General features: G+C 38.7%; 1 protein-coding gene across 2 annotated transcripts in view; it reads left to right on the top strand.

Annotated features, from left to right (window-relative positions):
- The first annotated feature begins 223 nt into the window (after positions 1 to 223).
- Positions 224 to 18144, top strand: part of LOC308089526 (H-2 class II histocompatibility antigen, E-S beta chain-like) — a 130032-nt gene continuing 112111 nt past the window's right edge. Inside the window, exons 1-2 of one of the 2 annotated variants that reach the window (XM_080434305.1) lie at positions 224 to 312; positions 4079 to 4246. In XM_080434305.1, coding sequence (XP_080290431.1) covers positions 246 to 312; positions 4079 to 4246 — 235 coding nt within the window. In that variant the 5' untranslated portion in view covers positions 224 to 245. The remainder of the gene's footprint in view (positions 313 to 4078; positions 4247 to 18144) is intronic. The other variant, XM_080434306.1, reaches the window with a different exon arrangement.

The following is an 18144-nucleotide window of genomic DNA, read 5'->3' as shown; positions in this document are numbered from 1 at the left end:
TGCTTTCAAAACTAAAAAACTAAGATTAATTAACAATAACAGGCTCTGTGTCATGGTGGGTCACATGTGTATACTGTAGTGAGTTGTGTATAAAGTGCAGGATTATAGATGTTCACAAGCAGTGGTGGAAAGTAACTAAATACATGTACTCAAGTCTCTTCTGTTTATTCTCATCTGTTTATTCTCATCTGTTTATTCTCATCTGTTTATTCTCATCTGTTAATTCAGTTCAGTTCTGATCAGTGATGATGAAGATTACAGCCACCCTCCTCATCCTCTCCTCTGTACTTCATGTCAAAGCGATCCCAGGAAGTAAGTACATTATATTTATGTTATTATATTAAAGATACTGTTATACATCTACTCTAATTATATATAATATTCATTCATAGTTGTACTCTCGTTATATAGAATACATGTATATTTATATTGTTATATTTATATGATTAAAACCTACAGTATATTTATATTGTTATACATGCATTCTATTTTGAAATATGAAATATATATCTATATTGTTATTAATATAAATAAACATTATGCCTGTTGATTATACACTGAATAATGTACTGTTATATTGATATATCAAATATACATACAATTTATTCATACTGTTATTATTTATAATACCATTGGTAAGCGGTATAGCACACAAACGCTCTCAGCCTCCCTCAGTCTCCCTCAGCCTCCCTCAGTCTCCCTCAGCCTCCCTCAGCCTCCCTCAGTCTCCCTCAGCCTCCCTCAGCCTCCCTCAGTCTCCCTCAGTCTCCCTCAGTCTCCCTCAGCCTCTCTGTGATGCTCTGGTGTGAGCCCCTATATACGGTAGTACGGTCTAAAGGAAAGTTAGTGTGAGTGTATGTTTTTTTTTTTAATTCAGTCATTCCTTCTCATTTCATGGATTTCCAGAATGGGCGTGTCTGAACAGGCGATCTCAGAATGGAAATGTTTATGATGTCACAAACATTTTTGATGGCAAACCCAATGTTAAATGAAAAGTGCCCGAATCGCTCCGAAACTTTTTCTACCCCCCCTAAGTGGGGGTCTACGAACAAATACTTCGGGCTCGGATTTTGGCTCCGCCCCCCGGAAGTGGGTGAAACAGGCACCTCAAACACTTGGTGGAATTGTTCAAAAATGTTCAAAGTGTTTTTTTTTCGATTTTGTATTTTTCTTCTTTTTATGCAGAATTTTTGCTTTTTTTTTTTTTTTAATACTTTTTTTTTTAAAAAAATTTTATTAACAGACAGAATTGCTCAGTAGCCCCCCCATGCCCAAGAGGACGTTTTGGTATTGCAGCTGAAAGTGCTGTATAAGCCAGAGACAATGGACCCTTCGCTAAACCCCACCCCAAAAGCGATTGTCCAATGCCAGCTTAGCAACCGTTGTTAGCCTGGCATAGGTCTGGCAAGCTTTCGTCACCTGCCATAGCTGTCAATGTTATTTCGCCCGCACAGGCGCACACACACAATCATTTGCAACATAATAGCAAGAATAGGAATACCACGATAACGCAATGGTGACTATGAACCACCTACCCAAACCCGTTGGAGGCTGCTTTTCCCAAGCTGAAATCTGCACTTAGACCGGGTCCGGGTGTGTTGAACACATACACAGCTTAACGTCAGGAAAGTTACACGACACGACTCACTCGCCCAGGTGGTGTCAATAATAGGCTACTAATCACCGCAATCGTAACAAAATTCAGAATCACAGCGCTGCCTGTTTCGGATTCCGCACGTTAAAGTATATTAATTCATTTGTTCGTCTACTCCTGCTGCAGTCTTACCCTGTGGTACATGAAAACTCCTGTTAGAGTCATGGATAAACTTTAACCTGGTGTTTGCACTTTCTCCATTTACGGTCCGTACATCTATATAAACGTTCAGATTTCAAATATAAAGTGCTGACCCCATGGCAACGGATGCTAAAATTATGCACGGGACTCTCAAAAGTACCCGTATATTCTGTATTGTTAAATAAAAAGCATTTTAATCCGATCAGTGCCCATTTTCTCATAATGTATCAGAGTGCAATACACCTACAAACCGATAGGGTCGCTCAGTTGAAAGTGCATGGAGAAAATGGCCACCGATCAGATTAAAATGCTTTTTATTGAACAATACGGATGATACGGGTACTTCTGAGAGCCCGTACATAAATGTAACATCCATGGCCATGGGATAAGCACTTTATATTTGAAAAATGAACGTTTATGTAGATGTACGGGCCATAAATGGAGAAAGTGCAAACACCAGGTTGAAGTTCATCCATGACGGTCGTGACAGTCGACCGTCGTGTATCCATGGCTATTACTCCCTCTAACATTTCCCATGTTTTTAGTTTATTGAAATAATGTCATGCACATTTGTCCAGTGCATAGCCTACTGCAGGCCTTGTTGACTAGATTTAGAAGAGATTTTGAAGCTCTTGCTCCTGAAATGATCGATTATTTTTAAGGGGAAAAGCCATCATTTAACATGCAACTCAATGGGTGAGAAGCGAAGTTTGCCAGGCGCTGCCAGGCCTGGGTGTGACTAACTTCGCACCACCAGTCACAGAGTGGAGTGGGTGGGGCTTAGCGAAGGGTCCATTGACTTGGGATGAGTATATCTGAGTGATGATTTAGGCTCAAACCTTTTGAAAAAGGTTTGAGGGACATACACCATATGATATTAAATATCAAATATTTTTTTTAAATTCATGGTGTAGCTCCTTTAATTATTTTCATTATCCAAAAAAATTATTAATAATAAATGAAAAAAAATATCGAAAAAACACGGCCCCTCACGTATTAGGAGGGCGTGTCTGATAAAATGAATATCAAATATCTAAATACTGAATCAAGCAACTTAAAAACTGTCTGGGGGGCTCACAAAAGCCTGAGTAGACGATAAAATGACCAAAAGTTTTTTTGAAAGTGAAATAACCCTTTAAAGGTAGGGTAAGTGATATTTTTAAGGTTAAATCACTATATTCTGATAGTAATCATTGCTATAGAGTGTTTGTTCAGTAACAGGAGTCTCCCCGTCTCTCCAGCTCTTTAATAAACAGAAAATACATTTTCCGGTAGGTGTCAAAATCTCAGCCAATCAGGAGAAAGTACCCATTTTTAAGCTTCATTTTTATAGTGTTCCAGTTCCAATTTTGCCTGCTCATTTCTTAGTGTCATCACTTCCAATTTCACTTGTTTAATCTATATCCTGATTGAGTTCTCTATCCTGATTGGATAAACTTGGAAATGAAACTGAAACTGAAACGAAAATGCATTTTCTGTTTTATAAAGAGCTGGAGAGACAAGGAGACTCCTTTTACTGAACAAACACTCTATAGCAATGAGTACTATCAGAATATAGAGCTATTTAACACTTATTTTAACCAAAGAAAATCACTTACCCTACCTTTAAGTACAATTTTCACTATTTTTACTTCTACTCCACTACATTTCAGAGGCAAATATTATACTTTTACTCCACTACAATTATTTGAAAACTTAAGTTACTAGTTACTTTGTAGATTTTGATTACAAAACATACACTTCAGCCCTATATACATTTAGACCATTAGAAAATAGCAGAGCTACAAGCTCACAATGCGTCGCACCGCGACGCATTGTGAGCTTGTAGATCTGCTATTTTCAAATTATGTTTACATTTGAAAACTTGTGAAATGGGACATTCTGCATAATGAGTACTTTCTACTTTTGGTACTTTAAGTACATTTTGATACCAATACTTTTGTACTTTTACTCAAATAAAAAAAAATCTGGACTTATACTTGTAACAGAGTATTTCTACATTGCAGTATTGATACTTTTATTTATGTAAAAAATGTGAGTACCTTTTCCACCACTGTATATTATATTACATTATATTATATAATGTTATGTTCACATCCTGAAATAAATCATTATGAATCTGTTTCATAACATTATAAAAACATTTAAATCTGTTGAATAACATTTTTGACAGGAAGATACTTCTAATATTCAACTTTAGAACCAAACATGACTGTTTAACATGATGATGATGATGATGATGATTGTTATTTGTATTTAATGTCATCTTTGTTTTATTTCCAGTGTTCCATGAGCACATTCAACTATTTGGCTGTTCAGACACAGTTAAAGACTCATATAAAGAGTTCATGCATGGACTGGATGGTGAAGTGTTGTTCTACGCAGACTACAACAAAGGGAAGATGGTGGAGCCTCAGCCTCCGTTTGTAGATCATATCACCTTGGCAGGAGGTTATGCAGTAGCTGTGGATAGGCAGCACTACTGTAAAGGCCAGCTGGACTTCATTCTCACTGCCTTGAAGAAACCACCAGTGAAAGGTACATGAATACTATGAACACAATAGTTATTAAAGTAATACTAGGTAACGTTTTCAACAAAACTAAAGTTAAATTGTATATCTTTTGTCAGTGGCAAAAGTTTCACAACACCCACTCCATGAATTTCACCCCCGGAAGCCTTTTATTTATATATTTTCTATTGAACGGTGAAGGGGGGGACTTTCCCGGGAAAATGACGTTCCTGGCCAACGTCATGACGTCGTGGCCGACGTCCCCAGGAACTACCGCAACGGTTTCCTGTTTGGCCAGGAACTACCGCGGTAATAGCAAAAAGGAACCTCACGCTGATGTTAAGAGAATGTAGGATTGGAAGATCGAAAAAGAACAGAAAAAGAAAGCACAGCTCATGGTAACTAATGCTCCACTGGCTAAGAGAAACGATCCGTAGATAGTATAAAACAATTAAAAGATCGCTTTTTGAAACGCTTCCGGCTTCCGGTGAAAACGAATGGAATTCTGGGTAATCGAGGATTACGGAAATTGTATGCAGTGACGGTAGTGACCAGCAGAGGTTGCTAAAAATCGTTATTTGGGATTCTGCATTGTACAACTTTAACTAAAACGGTTGAATATATTTAACATGAATGAAAATGTTTAACCCATTCAATCCAGGAACACATATCTGTCTATTTAGATTTCTTTGGCTGTTCAAAAATAGCAGATCTACAAGCTCATAGCGCAGCACCGAGTGCCGCGCAAGAGCTGCTATTTTTGGGGGGGAAATCATGAAAAAGGTTTGAGAACCACTGATATTATTATAGCAACATATGTTTTTTTTTTTTTTTTTTTTTTATGTTAGGATTTAAAAGACATTTGTAGAATCCCCCAGAAGCAAATATTTGAGTTACAAATGTTTGCTTTAAAAGTATATATATATTCAAAGATGTGCGCAAACTTTCATGATTTTTCAAAAATAGCAGATCTACAAGCTCATAGCGCGGCACCGAGTGCTGTGCTAAATGGGTTAAATATAATATGCATTATAATATGCATTAGTATCTGCTCTGTACAGCCTGAGCTGTAGGTGAGGTGTAGATGGTACAACTATGTAGATGATACAACTATGTAGATTCAATAGTCTTTTTCATGTGATAATGAGTGACCTCTGAGTTTCACATGTACGCTAGACGGGGGAATACATGAACACACACACTAACGTAGGCTATATAGTATGTTTTACATACATGAACACACTCTAACGTAGGCTATATAGTATGTTTTACATACATGAACACACTCTAACGTAGGCTATATAGTATGTTTTACATACATGAACACACTCTAACGTAGGCTATATAGTATGTTTTACATACATGAACACACTCTAACGTAGGCTATATAGTATGTTTTACATACATGAACACACACACTAACGTAGGCTATATAGTATGTTTTACATACATGAACACACACACTAACGTAGGCTATATAGTATGTTTTACATACATGAACACACACACTAACGTAGGCTATATAGTATGTTTTACATACATGAACACACACACTAACGTAGGCTATATAGTATGTTTTACATACATGAACACACACACTAACGTAGGCTATATAGTATGTTTTACATACATGAACACACACACTAACGTAGGCTATATAGTATGTTTTACATACATGAACACACACACTAACGTAGGCTATATAGTATGTTTTTCATACATGAACACACACACTAACATAGGCTATATAGTATGTTTTACATACATGAGACACACACACTAACGTAGGCTATATAGTATGTTTTACATACATGAACACACACACTAACGTAGGCTATATAGTATGTTTTTCATACATGAGACACACACACTAACGTAGGCTATATAGTATGTTTTACATACATGAACACACACACTAACGTAGGCTATATAGTATGTTTTACATACATGAACACACACACTAACGTAGGATATATAGTATGTTTTACATACATGACACACACACACTAACGTAGGCTATATAGTATGTTTTACATACATGAAACACACACACTAACGTAGGCTATATAGTATGTTTTTCATACATGACACACACACACTAACGTAGGCTATATAGTATGTTTTTCATACATGACACACACACACTAACGTAGGCTATATAGTATGTTTTACATACATGACACACACACACTAACGTAGGCTATATAGTATGTTTTACATACATGACACACACACACTAACGTAGGATATATAGTATGTTTTTCATACATGAACACACACACTAACGTAGGATATATAGTATGTTTTACATACATGACACACACACTAACGTAGGCTATATAGTATGTTTTACATACATGAACACACACACTAACGTAGGATATATAGTATGTTTTACATACATGAACACACACACTAACGTAGGCTATATAGTATGTTTTTCATACATGAACACACACACTAACGTAGGCTATATAGTATGTTTTTCATACATGAGACACACACACTAACGTAGGCTATAGTGTATGTTTTTCATACATGAACACACACACTAACGTAGGCTATATAGTATGTTTTTCATACATGAACACACACACTAACGTAGGCTATATAGTATGTTTTTCATACATGAACACACACAACTGAATCAGTTGTGTGAAGCTCCTCCCATGTGGCTTCCTGCTGTAAATGTAGCTTTGGGGAGGAGGGGGGTTGAGTGGCCCCGCCCCACTCATTAACTATTCTATTGTTATTTAATTAGCTTCCAATGGTTCTTAATCACTTGTCCCATTCACCTGAAGACGCTCCCTCGTCTCTCACAGTGATTTGCAGTCAGTGTGTGGGCTGCTAGCAGTGGTGGAAAGTAAATGAGTAGATTTACTAAAGTACTGTACTTAAGTACAATTTTGAGGTATTTGTACTTTACTTGAGTCTTCCCAGTTTTCAATACTTTTACTTCTACTCCACTACATCTCTGATCCAAATATTGTACTTTTACTCCACTACATTTACTTTAAAACTTTAGTTACTAGTTACTTTGTAGATTTTGATTATTATTACAAAACATACATTAACCACTTCAGCCCTATATACATTTTGGCCATTTGAAAATAGCAGATCTACAAGCTCACAATGTGTTGTGATGCGACGCATTGTGAGCTAGTAGATCTGCTATTGGATCTGCTATAAGGATTTTCATACATTTGAAAACTTGAAAGGGACATTCTGCACAATAATGAGTACTTTTACTTTTGGTACTTAAATTATATTTTCATACCAATACTTTTGTACTTTTACTCAAGTACATTTTGAATTCTGGACTTTTACTTGTAACAGAGTAGTACTATATTGCAAAATTGATACTTTTACTTAATTACTTGTAAAACATTTGAGTACTTTTTTCCACCACTGGCTGCTAGTAGCCCCGCCTTCCTCCTATTACTCTGTGGCTGTGGCTCACACACACACACACACACGCACACACACACACACACACACACACATGCATGCGCACGCACACGCAAGCACACACACACACACACACACACACACACACACACACACACACACACACACACACACACACACACACACACACACACACACACACACACACACACACACACACACACACAAACCTATTTTAGACTTTATGTAATGACATATTTGGCCGATAGGGGGCAGTTCGCCTAGTGTTGATATTATGCAGATGATAATAAAACTGAACATTAATGACATTTTTAATTGTCTATTTCCAGATGGATATGTGTTCTATCTGGCTGGCCGCTGTGTGTTTAACTCCAGTGAGCTGAAGGACATACAGTACATAAAGTCAATGAATTTCGATGGTGATGAGTTCCTCAGGTGGGACAGTAGAGTAGATCAGTGGGTTGGATACACTGAGCTTGGTGTGAAGAACGCAGAGCGCTGGAATAAAGATCCTACAGAACTGGCTGTGAGGAGAGCAGACCGCGAGTTATTCTGCAAACGCAACATTGAGCTCTACTACTCCTCTGTTCTGAACAAGAGAGGTGAGCTGATCTCAGAGCAGCACTCAACACTCATCACCTCATAAACTATAACATGACATCATAATAAATCATTCTATTCAGAGATGATTCATGGTGTTAATATTGATCTGATAATGATTATAAAACATCCCTTGGTCTGGGCCGTAGCGTGACGGTCCAGGCCTGGACCCCTTAACCCATTCAATCCGGGGACGCATCTCTGTTTCTTTAGCTATTAAAAAATAGCAGATCTACAAGCTCATAGCGCGGCACCGAGTGCCGCGCGATGAGCTTGTAGATCTGCTATTTTTTTTAAATCTTGACAATGTGTGCAAATCTTTGAATATATATTTTATAACGTGAACATTTGTAACTCTGGGGGTCCCTGAAACAAAACATTTGACAAATGTTCGCTTTAAAAAAAAATATATATAAAGAGTAACACATATTTTCATGATTTTTCAAAGAATAGCAGATCTACAAGCTCATAGCGCGGCACCGAGTGCCGAATTTCACCGAATGAAACATATAGATCTATTTCTGAGTGTTTTCACCTACATATAATGACCTTCCTAAAATAGAGACACCAGGATTAATGTTTTTAAATTAACTTTAAAAAGAACCATGCAGGATAAAACACACCTCTATACACTTCATTTACCCTCCTGATTATATATTTTAATTATTATCTTTACTAGTTTGTTTTGTATGTTTTTAATCACTTTAGTAATTTAGTATCTTACAGGATTATGTGTGTTGTTTGTTTCTACTCATTTGTACTATTTTCATTAAATGCTATTGCTTGGTTTATTGTTGTTCATGTAAAGCACTGTGTAACTGTAAATTATTTAATATGTTTAAATTACATTATATAAATGCATTCTACATCGTAGAAAACTGTAGACTATTGTAGAATCTACAGTATTCTATGAAACATTTGTTCTCTGGAGCCATCTGCTGGCCAAACACTGACACTTACAGTTACAATTTACAATGTAGGCATTTATCAGACGCTCTTAATCCAGAGAGATTTACAGTAAGCAAGGAAAACACAAGGTAATACATCAAATGCATAGAAATAGTAATCTAGGATCATAGGTAAGCCAAGAACCTATCATCAGTCTAATTGTTTAATATCAAACAATGTATAATCTGTACATTTAATCTATCCAAACTATAGGATGCCAGGTCAACAAATGACCTGACATCTGTCTACATAACATGATATCTAAATTACATTTTAACCTTTGAGTAAGCCTGTAAGGTCATCAAGACTAGGTCTAGTGCTACAGGCTGAGGTGGAGTCTGAAGAGGTGAGTCTCCAGATTACAGCGGAAGATTGGGATTGAGTCTGCAGTTCTGACTGCAATGGGAGTTTATTCCACAGTTTAGGAGCCAGAAGGGAGAAGAGTCTGGGACGAGTGGAGCGTTGTCCAGGGTGTTTTAGAGAAGAGAGAAGAGAGAAGAGTCTAGGACGTGTGGAGCGTTGTCCAGGGTGTTTTAGAGAAGGGAGAATAGTCTAGGACGTGTGGAGCGTTGTCCAGGGTGTTTTAGAGAAGAGAGAAGAGTCTAGGACGTGTGGAGCGTTGTCCAGGGTGTTTTAGAGAAGAGAGAAGAGTCTAGGACGTGTGGAGCGTTGTCCAGGGTGTTTTAGAGAAGGTTCTGACAGCTTCCCTGTGTTAGCTGATCTGAGTGAGCGGGAGGGGTTGTAGGGTTGGATCAGGCTTGAAGATATGGGGGTGTCATACCTTTGGTTGCTTTGTAGGCCAACATCAGTGTTTTGTACTCTGTGAGGGCAGCAACTGGGAGCCAATGGAGGGAGAGGAGAACGGGGGAGATACATTTTTGCTGGTTGATGACCAAGCGTTTTGCAGCTTTCTGGATCATTTGGATCTCATTTGGATGATATACAATTATTAATGATAATGACATTTTCCTATGACTGATATATAATAATAATAATGATAATGATAATGATGATAATAATAATGATAATGATAATGATAATGATAATGATAATGATAATAATAATCATCTTTTTTAGGAGTGGAGCCCAAAGTGAGACTGAAGTCAATGACTCCCCCTCGTCGTGGTGAACACACTCACATGCTGAGGTGCAGCAGCTACGACTTCTATCCTAAAGTGATCCTGGTGACCTGGCTGATAGGTCAAGAACCTTTGACCTCTGGTCTCTCCTCTACCGATGAGCTGTCTGATGGAGACTGGTACTACCAGTACCACTCCTACCTGGAGTACACACCCAGGTACACACCTAACAGACACCTATACATAGAAATACACACCTCTACTGGTACTAGCAGTACCACTCCTACCTGGAGTACACACCCAGGTACCTAACAGACACCTATACATAGAAATACACACTTAGTAGACACTTATTCATATATTCTTTAAAAATAAAACACGTGTTTCTCACTTGCTGAAAATGGGCCATTAATTGGTAGGCTAATAATACTAAGTCACACACACACACACACACACACACACACACACACACACACATACATACACACACACACACACACACACACACACACACACACACACACACACACACATACACACACACACACACACACACACACACACACACACACACACACACACACACACACACACACACACACACACACACACACACACACACACAGGAATACGCTATTACGTGTGTATCTCGTTACTAAGTTTCTTCTGCCCCTTACCATCCTGTGTGTATGTGTGTGTGTGTGTGTGTGTGTGTGTGTGTGTGTGTGTGTGTGTGTGTGTGTGTGTGTGTGTGTGTGTGTGTGTGTGTGTGTGTGTGTGTGTTACAGATCAGGAGAGAAGATCACATGCATGGTGGAACATCCCAGCCTGACCGCGCCTATCAAGATGGATTGGGGTCAGTTACTGTATTCTACTGTAATCTACTGTATTCTACTGTAATATACTGTATTCTACTGTAGTGTACTGTAATCTACTGTATTCTAATGTAAGTGTTACACTACACTCTGTTTTAACACATTTCCTGCCATTGACGTAGATCTACGTCGATTAAATTATTTTTTTGAAAATTCCATAATGATCTTTGTTTACTAATGGCTGCAGGTACAAAGACACTTATAGAATTTATAAAATGTATTAATTTAAAGTATGAGAACAGTCCTGAGAGATGGAACTGGTCTTATAAACTGCTCAAAAGAAGTTCGGAAACTTAACTTCGGTCAATTATATCTCCCCTTTAATAATACTAATTGGTATTGTGTTTTATATCATTCTTATCGTTGATTAGTCACCTTTACAAGGAGGTACAGCTTGTAAGGATTGGGCATTCGTGGAATGAGCAACACAGCTAAACGTGCGGTTAGCGCCTCCAAAAAATGTGCCAAAATCACCCAATATGCTTCTGTTGGTAATCGCTCTTGTTTTGAGCAACCTGCCAGCACACACCTGCTGAGAGGTGTGTGCCAGTAGTCACAGGTGTGTGAATGCCTCACAGGTGAGTGACTGGCACCTGAACATGGGTTCTGCAACTTTGTTGAGTTGGAGTTTGTATGCTCCAAGCAGCAACACTGCCCCCATGGAAAGATGCCACGTTTGTCCCTTCAGGATAAGGCCTGTGGAATAGGGCAAGTGAAGCTGGTGTTCCGTTACGCAGATTACGCATTATTTGATGCCAGCCCTGGTACCATTTGCAGGCAGGTGTGTGCCAGTCACAGGTGTGACTGGCACCTGAGCATGGGCCCTGCAACTTTAACATCTGTCTTTGGTTCCGTTGTGCAAATCTGGCCTGTAAATCTATGGTTCCTCAGTTAAGCAAGGGGTCTTGGGTTGTTGTCTTCCTTGTTGACTTCACCAGTCTCACAGAACTTGGTCCTAAGTTTGCAAATGGTACCAGGGCTGACACCAAATAATGCTGTCACTCTGCATAACGGAACACCAGCTTCACTTGCCCTATTCCACAGGCCTTATCCTGAAGGGACAAACGTGGCATCTTTCCATGGGGGCAGTGTTGCTGCTTGGAGCATACACACTCCAACTCAACAAAGTTGCAGAACCCATGTTCAGGTGCCAGTCACTCACCTGTGAGGCATTCACACACCTGTGACTACTGGCACACACCTCTCAGCAGGTGTGTGCTGGCAGGTTGCTCAAAACAAGAGCGATTACCAACAGAAGCATATTGGGTGATTTTGGCACATTTTTTGGAGGCGCTACCCACACGTTTAGCTGTGTTGCTCATTCCACGAATGCCCGATCCTTACACGCTGTGCCTCGTTGTAAAGGTGACTAATCAACGATAAAAATGATATAAAACACAATACCAATTGGTATTATTAAAGTGGAGATATAATTGACCGAAGTGAAGTTTCCGAACTTTTTTTTAGCAGTTTATAAATGCTGCATTAATATCAATGGTAATGGTCTAGTGGTTAGAGTGTCTGTCCTAAGATGGGGAGGTCTGGGTTCGATCCCCGGTTGGGTCGTACCAAAGACTATCAAAGTGGGACCCAATGCCTCCCTGCTTGGTAAAGATTTGCAAAAATGTTCACGATTTTTTAAAAAAATAGCAGATCTGCTATTTTTTAATAGCCAAAGTATAAAATAATGGTTATAGCTCAAATCCAAAATGACACAGATTATTTCATGTATGAGTCAGTGAAGAACAAGGTGTTTTAATCTACTGTAATAATATATCATATCATTAATATAATATTTGTTTTGTCAGATGACTCCATGCCAGAGTCAGTGAAGAACAAGGTGGCCATGGGAGCATCAGGTCTGGTTCTGGGTCTGGTCTTGTTCCTGTCTGGATTCATCTACTTCCAGTGGAAGAAACGAGGTGATTAACATGTTTAATTAACATGTTTAATTAACATGTTTAATTAACATGTTGTATTAACATGTTTAATTAACATGTTTTATTAATTATTATAATAACATTGGAATAAATGAGGTCAGATCAACAGAGGATCACATGACATGTGGAACCCTCACAGAAATGCAAACAAACAAACAAACAAACAAACAAACAAACATGTAAAGCCACAACCTAAACTGGTTTATATTGGTTTAGAACCTTAACCGGTTTAGACCAGTTTAGACGACGATTTATTTGTGTGTCTGTTTTAACCATAGATATAGAAACCTAGATACCTCATTGGCCTCTGCAGTTCATTGGAGCGACTGGTATCTCAATACAAGGCTCTTCCGCAGGACTGTTTGACTACTGACCAATCACATCGCGTTGACTACTGGCCAATCACAGCGCGTCTAACTGACTAGTTGCTGCGCGAGAGAAAAGACCCGCCCCACCTGCCTCTGATTGGCCTACCGAACGCCCCCTGCTGAAGCGGAAAAAAAGTGATAGGCTAGCCCTGCGGAACAAGGAAGCGCGCCCGAGATACGAACGCTTCAGAGCCGAAGGAGGCGTCTACCTTTATATGTCTATGGTTTTAACTGTCTCTCTTCTTCTTCTATCAGGTCGTATTCTGGTGCCGACAACCAATGACGATCTTTAGACTCCTCCCACACACCCAGGTTCACTTCCTCTTTCTTTTTTACTAAACTTTGTTTTTTTGTTTTATGTATTGTCATGGCTGGCTCTTGCCACGACAAATAATGGGGAGGGAGACCAATGGAAAGTGTAAGAAAGATATTTATTATAACTACTAAACTAACGTAAGCAACTTATAGATAACTGAACATAAAGAGACATCATAACAGTAAAGGATCCAATGAGGTGTGGAGTCAGTGAATCAGTGGTGTTAAGTGTGGATGAGTGGAAGGGTGTGTGGATGGAAAGAATAATCAAATAGAACAACAAAAGCATGGGGAGCAGCTGAAGAGGACACAGTCCTCTTTCCTCTGGATCTCAATCAAGACCGATCATGGGCTGGCTTTTATACACTCCTGGAGGCACCGGGCCCAGGTGCTCTCCAATGAGCCATTAGTAGATAGACTGCCCCACCTTGTTCACCTAGAAGGAACAGCATGAGCAGAGCACACTCCCATAACTCCAGGGAGTGGGGCATTACAGTATAAAAGTGTATAGAACTATAAAACATACACAAAACAACATGCTTGTGTAAGAAGTGAAACAACTAGCCTGGTAAACCATCCCGGTCGCGTGAATTCACATTATCATGTGTCTTCTGCTTCATTTATTTTAATAATGAATCTTATAATCAAATGTAATAATCAAATGATTTGTTGTATCAGACAACACTGATGACAATGTTGCCAGATAGGGGGGGGGTAGTTTGGACAAATCCTCATCAATCAAATATAAAAATGTTTTACATGACACAGGAGTTTAGATCCCATAGCCTGAGAGGACATTCAGATGCAGGAGTTTAGATCCCATAGCCTGAGAGGACGTTCGGGTGATCCAGTCAGGAAAAGAAGTGCCTGTGATTCAGTTCAGTGAAGAGACGACACAATGCAGACAAACTCTGAACCAATCATTTGAAATAAAAATTTCAGTGAACTGAACCCAATGATTCAGTTCATTGAACACAACATTTCAGTGAACTGAACCCAATGATTCAGTACATTGAACACAACATTTCAGTGAACTGAACCCAATGATTCAGTACATTGAACACAACATTTCAGTGAACTGAATCCAATGATTCAGTTCACTGAACACAACATTTCAGTAAACCGAACCCAATGATTCAGTTGATTGAAAACACTGATCATTCCATCACTATCAGGATCAAAGACAGAACCTTGTGGTCCAAAGGAGAGTGTTCTACCAACTGAGCTGCCCTTCCTACTAAGATACACTATTGACAAAGTATTGGTCAAATGTTGTTTGAATGGACTGAGTTGTTACTACTTTGATGGTTAGTTGCAGGGAGGGTGCTGGGAGGTTAGGTTTTTAACTAGTTTACTAATAACTTGTTCATGATCTATTAACTATTCATATCATCATTTTAAATCATTAAATAATTAACCACTAACAAACATCTAACAAGTCATGAATAACACATTAACTAATAATTTGGGAATGATTAATTCACTATTATAAGGTTATTCTAAAGTGTTAACATGTTCACACAGTTAATACATTCTGATTCTTATTGGTTTATTGTCTTTTCACAGAACACCTGGGTGTGTTTTTCAGAGAAACAGAGAGTCGTCGCTGCCCCCTGGTGGAGAGAGGAGGCAAAACATGTGTGTCCATTCAGCTTTTAAATACAGCAGCACAATGATGACATCATCAACCTTTTAAATAATCATAACAGCAGCATAATGATGACATCATCAACCTTTTTCACAGATGTCTCTTTTAAACAATTAGAAATGGTAATTGGCTAGCCAAGGCTAACAATAATTAGTGTGGAGTTTCCCAGTGTTTCGCCCAGGTCGACGTGGTTTTGAGGTGAGGTTAAGATTAGGGTTATGTTTATAGACATTTTTTTTGTGAGGTTAAAGGTCAGGGTTTAGGCGCCACCTGGGCGACACACCAAAGGAAGAGGGAGTCCCAATTAGTGTGGGCGGTTCATCACATTACTTTGTATAGTTTCTGTCGTCAGAAAAAAACAAACATAATATTTCAGTTCTAAACTATATTGAAACATTAAATAAATGATCACACACACAATCAGAGTTCTTCATAACATTAATATTAATATCCATCTGAATGGAAGTCATTCAGCCATGTTTGTGAAAAAGGTTTTATTATTTTATAATTGACCATAAGTCATTTATTATGTAATCATTTATAATGTGTGATAATTAATGTGTTATGATCACAGTTTTCCTGTGATGGGTGGACCTTGACCCTCTAGGGTGGTCTGAGGTGATGGGTGGACATAGACCCTCTAGGGTGGTCTGAGGTGATGGGTGGACCTAGACTCTCTAGGGTGGTCTGAGGTGATGGGTGGACCTAGACCCTCTAGGGTGGTCTGAGGTGATGGGTGGACCTAGACCCTCTAGGGTGGTCTGAGGTGATGGGTGGACCTAGACCCTCTAGAGTGGTCTGAGGTGATGGGTGGACCTAGACCCTCTAGGGTGGTCTGAGGTGATGGGTGGACCTAGACTCTCTAGGATTGTCTGAGGTGATGGGTGGACCTGAACCCTCTAGGGTGGTCTGGGGTGATGGGTGGACCTAGACCCTCTAGGGATCTGGGGTGATGGGTGGACCTAGACTCTCTAGGGGTCTAGGGTGATGGGTCCACCCAAATTAGACAATGGTGGGCCGCCATAGTCTAAGAAATTAATGGGAAACACTGATGACATGCAATAATATATGTTAAGTAATGATTTATATGTAATCATCACTTATTTGTTTTAGCTCTTGCTCATTTAATTTTTCTATTTGTCTCATCTGTTTAATAAAGTAGGTATAGCTGATATATGTCACTTTTAACTCAGCTCTAGGTATACTCTTAGTTGCTTGTTTTAGAAGAGAATGCACTTCAGACCTCTGGTGATTAGTAGTTTTCTTGCCTACCTATGTTGATGCACTTATTGTAAGTCGCTTTACAATGACACGAAAAGTGTCTGCTAAATGACTGTAATGTAATCATTTATAATATGTAATCATGAGCAGGGGAGCAGATCTTAATTTAAGGGGGAACCACAAAAAAATGACTTTCTGGAGGGAACATCAATAATATCACCAACATAGAGTTAACACTTGGATTTTAAACAAACTAATAATGTTCAAAATGATTACAGTTTGTCTGACATTTAGCATTAAATAAACACCAAATCCATTTTCAATATATGAAACAAACTAATGTCAACAATAACAAAGGTTGTTCAAACTTTACTAAAGTAAAGAACACAATATGTGTCTAATTCAGACAGTTTAGATATTCCTTGGTCAGTATTATTTATCTTTCCGTTTTTCAGCTCCACTGTTGTGTTTCTATCCGTTCATATTGGCTGAACTTCACTCATTAAACTAGTTAACAGCTCTGTGGACAAGTGATGATGATGAAGATGATGAAGCTTGTGGATTCATTTATTTGGTAGTTGTTGATGATCAGGACACACGGTGGCAAAAACAACATCTTGAAATATGTATTTTAAATGATTTAATTTATTTCTAAATACTTTATTATGTCAGACATGTCCCCTCTTTCTCCCTGGGATCTGCACCCCTGACCATGAATGGTTTGAAGTTTAGCCGTTAGATTGTGGGTTTCATTTGCTTGGTTTGAATATCAATAAAAGAAGGAGAAACATTGTGTCACATTGAGTCACTTTGACTTCCACAAGGTCACACCAAGGTCAAACCTTAGTTTACCATGTTGATGATGAAGGGACTCAGGCTTCGTTCACACGTACTCGGGTACTTTTTAAAATAAACTTAGATTTTTTGTTTTGGTTAAGATCTGTGTCTAAACGGCCCCGTTTACAAACATATCTCTGTCCACACAGCAACGTATTAAGACGGTAAAAACACAGCTGTCATCACAAGACTGTCTATTTACAGCGTCAACAACTGCAGTCTGGTGATGACAGACACATATATCTTATTAAAGATTTATCTTTGTCATTTTGAAAAGAAGATAATGATAATGTCTTAAAATATACAGTAGCGCCCGGTCTGTGCTCTTCTTTGGATTTCTCAATAAAATGATACATTGAGCAGTGAGCTCATCCAAAAACAGGGCGTCATATTTTTCGATAAATAAGTGTTTTAATCCCGTCTGTGGACGATTCTGTTGGAAATTCCCAATAGTCAGTAGTGACGAAGCACATCCGGTATTACACTAGATGTAAACAGGAAGTAAACGATGGGTGGGGGGGCGACAGACAGGATTAAAACACTTATTTATAAAAACAATATGGATTATTACATTGCACT

The sequence above is a fragment of the Gymnoscopelus braueri genome (genome assembly GCF_963280865.1).
Source record: "Gymnoscopelus braueri genome assembly, chromosome: 7".
In the NCBI taxonomy this organism is placed as follows: Eukaryota; Metazoa; Chordata; class Actinopteri; order Myctophiformes; family Myctophidae; genus Gymnoscopelus; species Gymnoscopelus braueri.
Note: the sequence above shows the minus strand (reverse complement) of the source record. Positions and strands in the feature narration are given on the sequence as shown.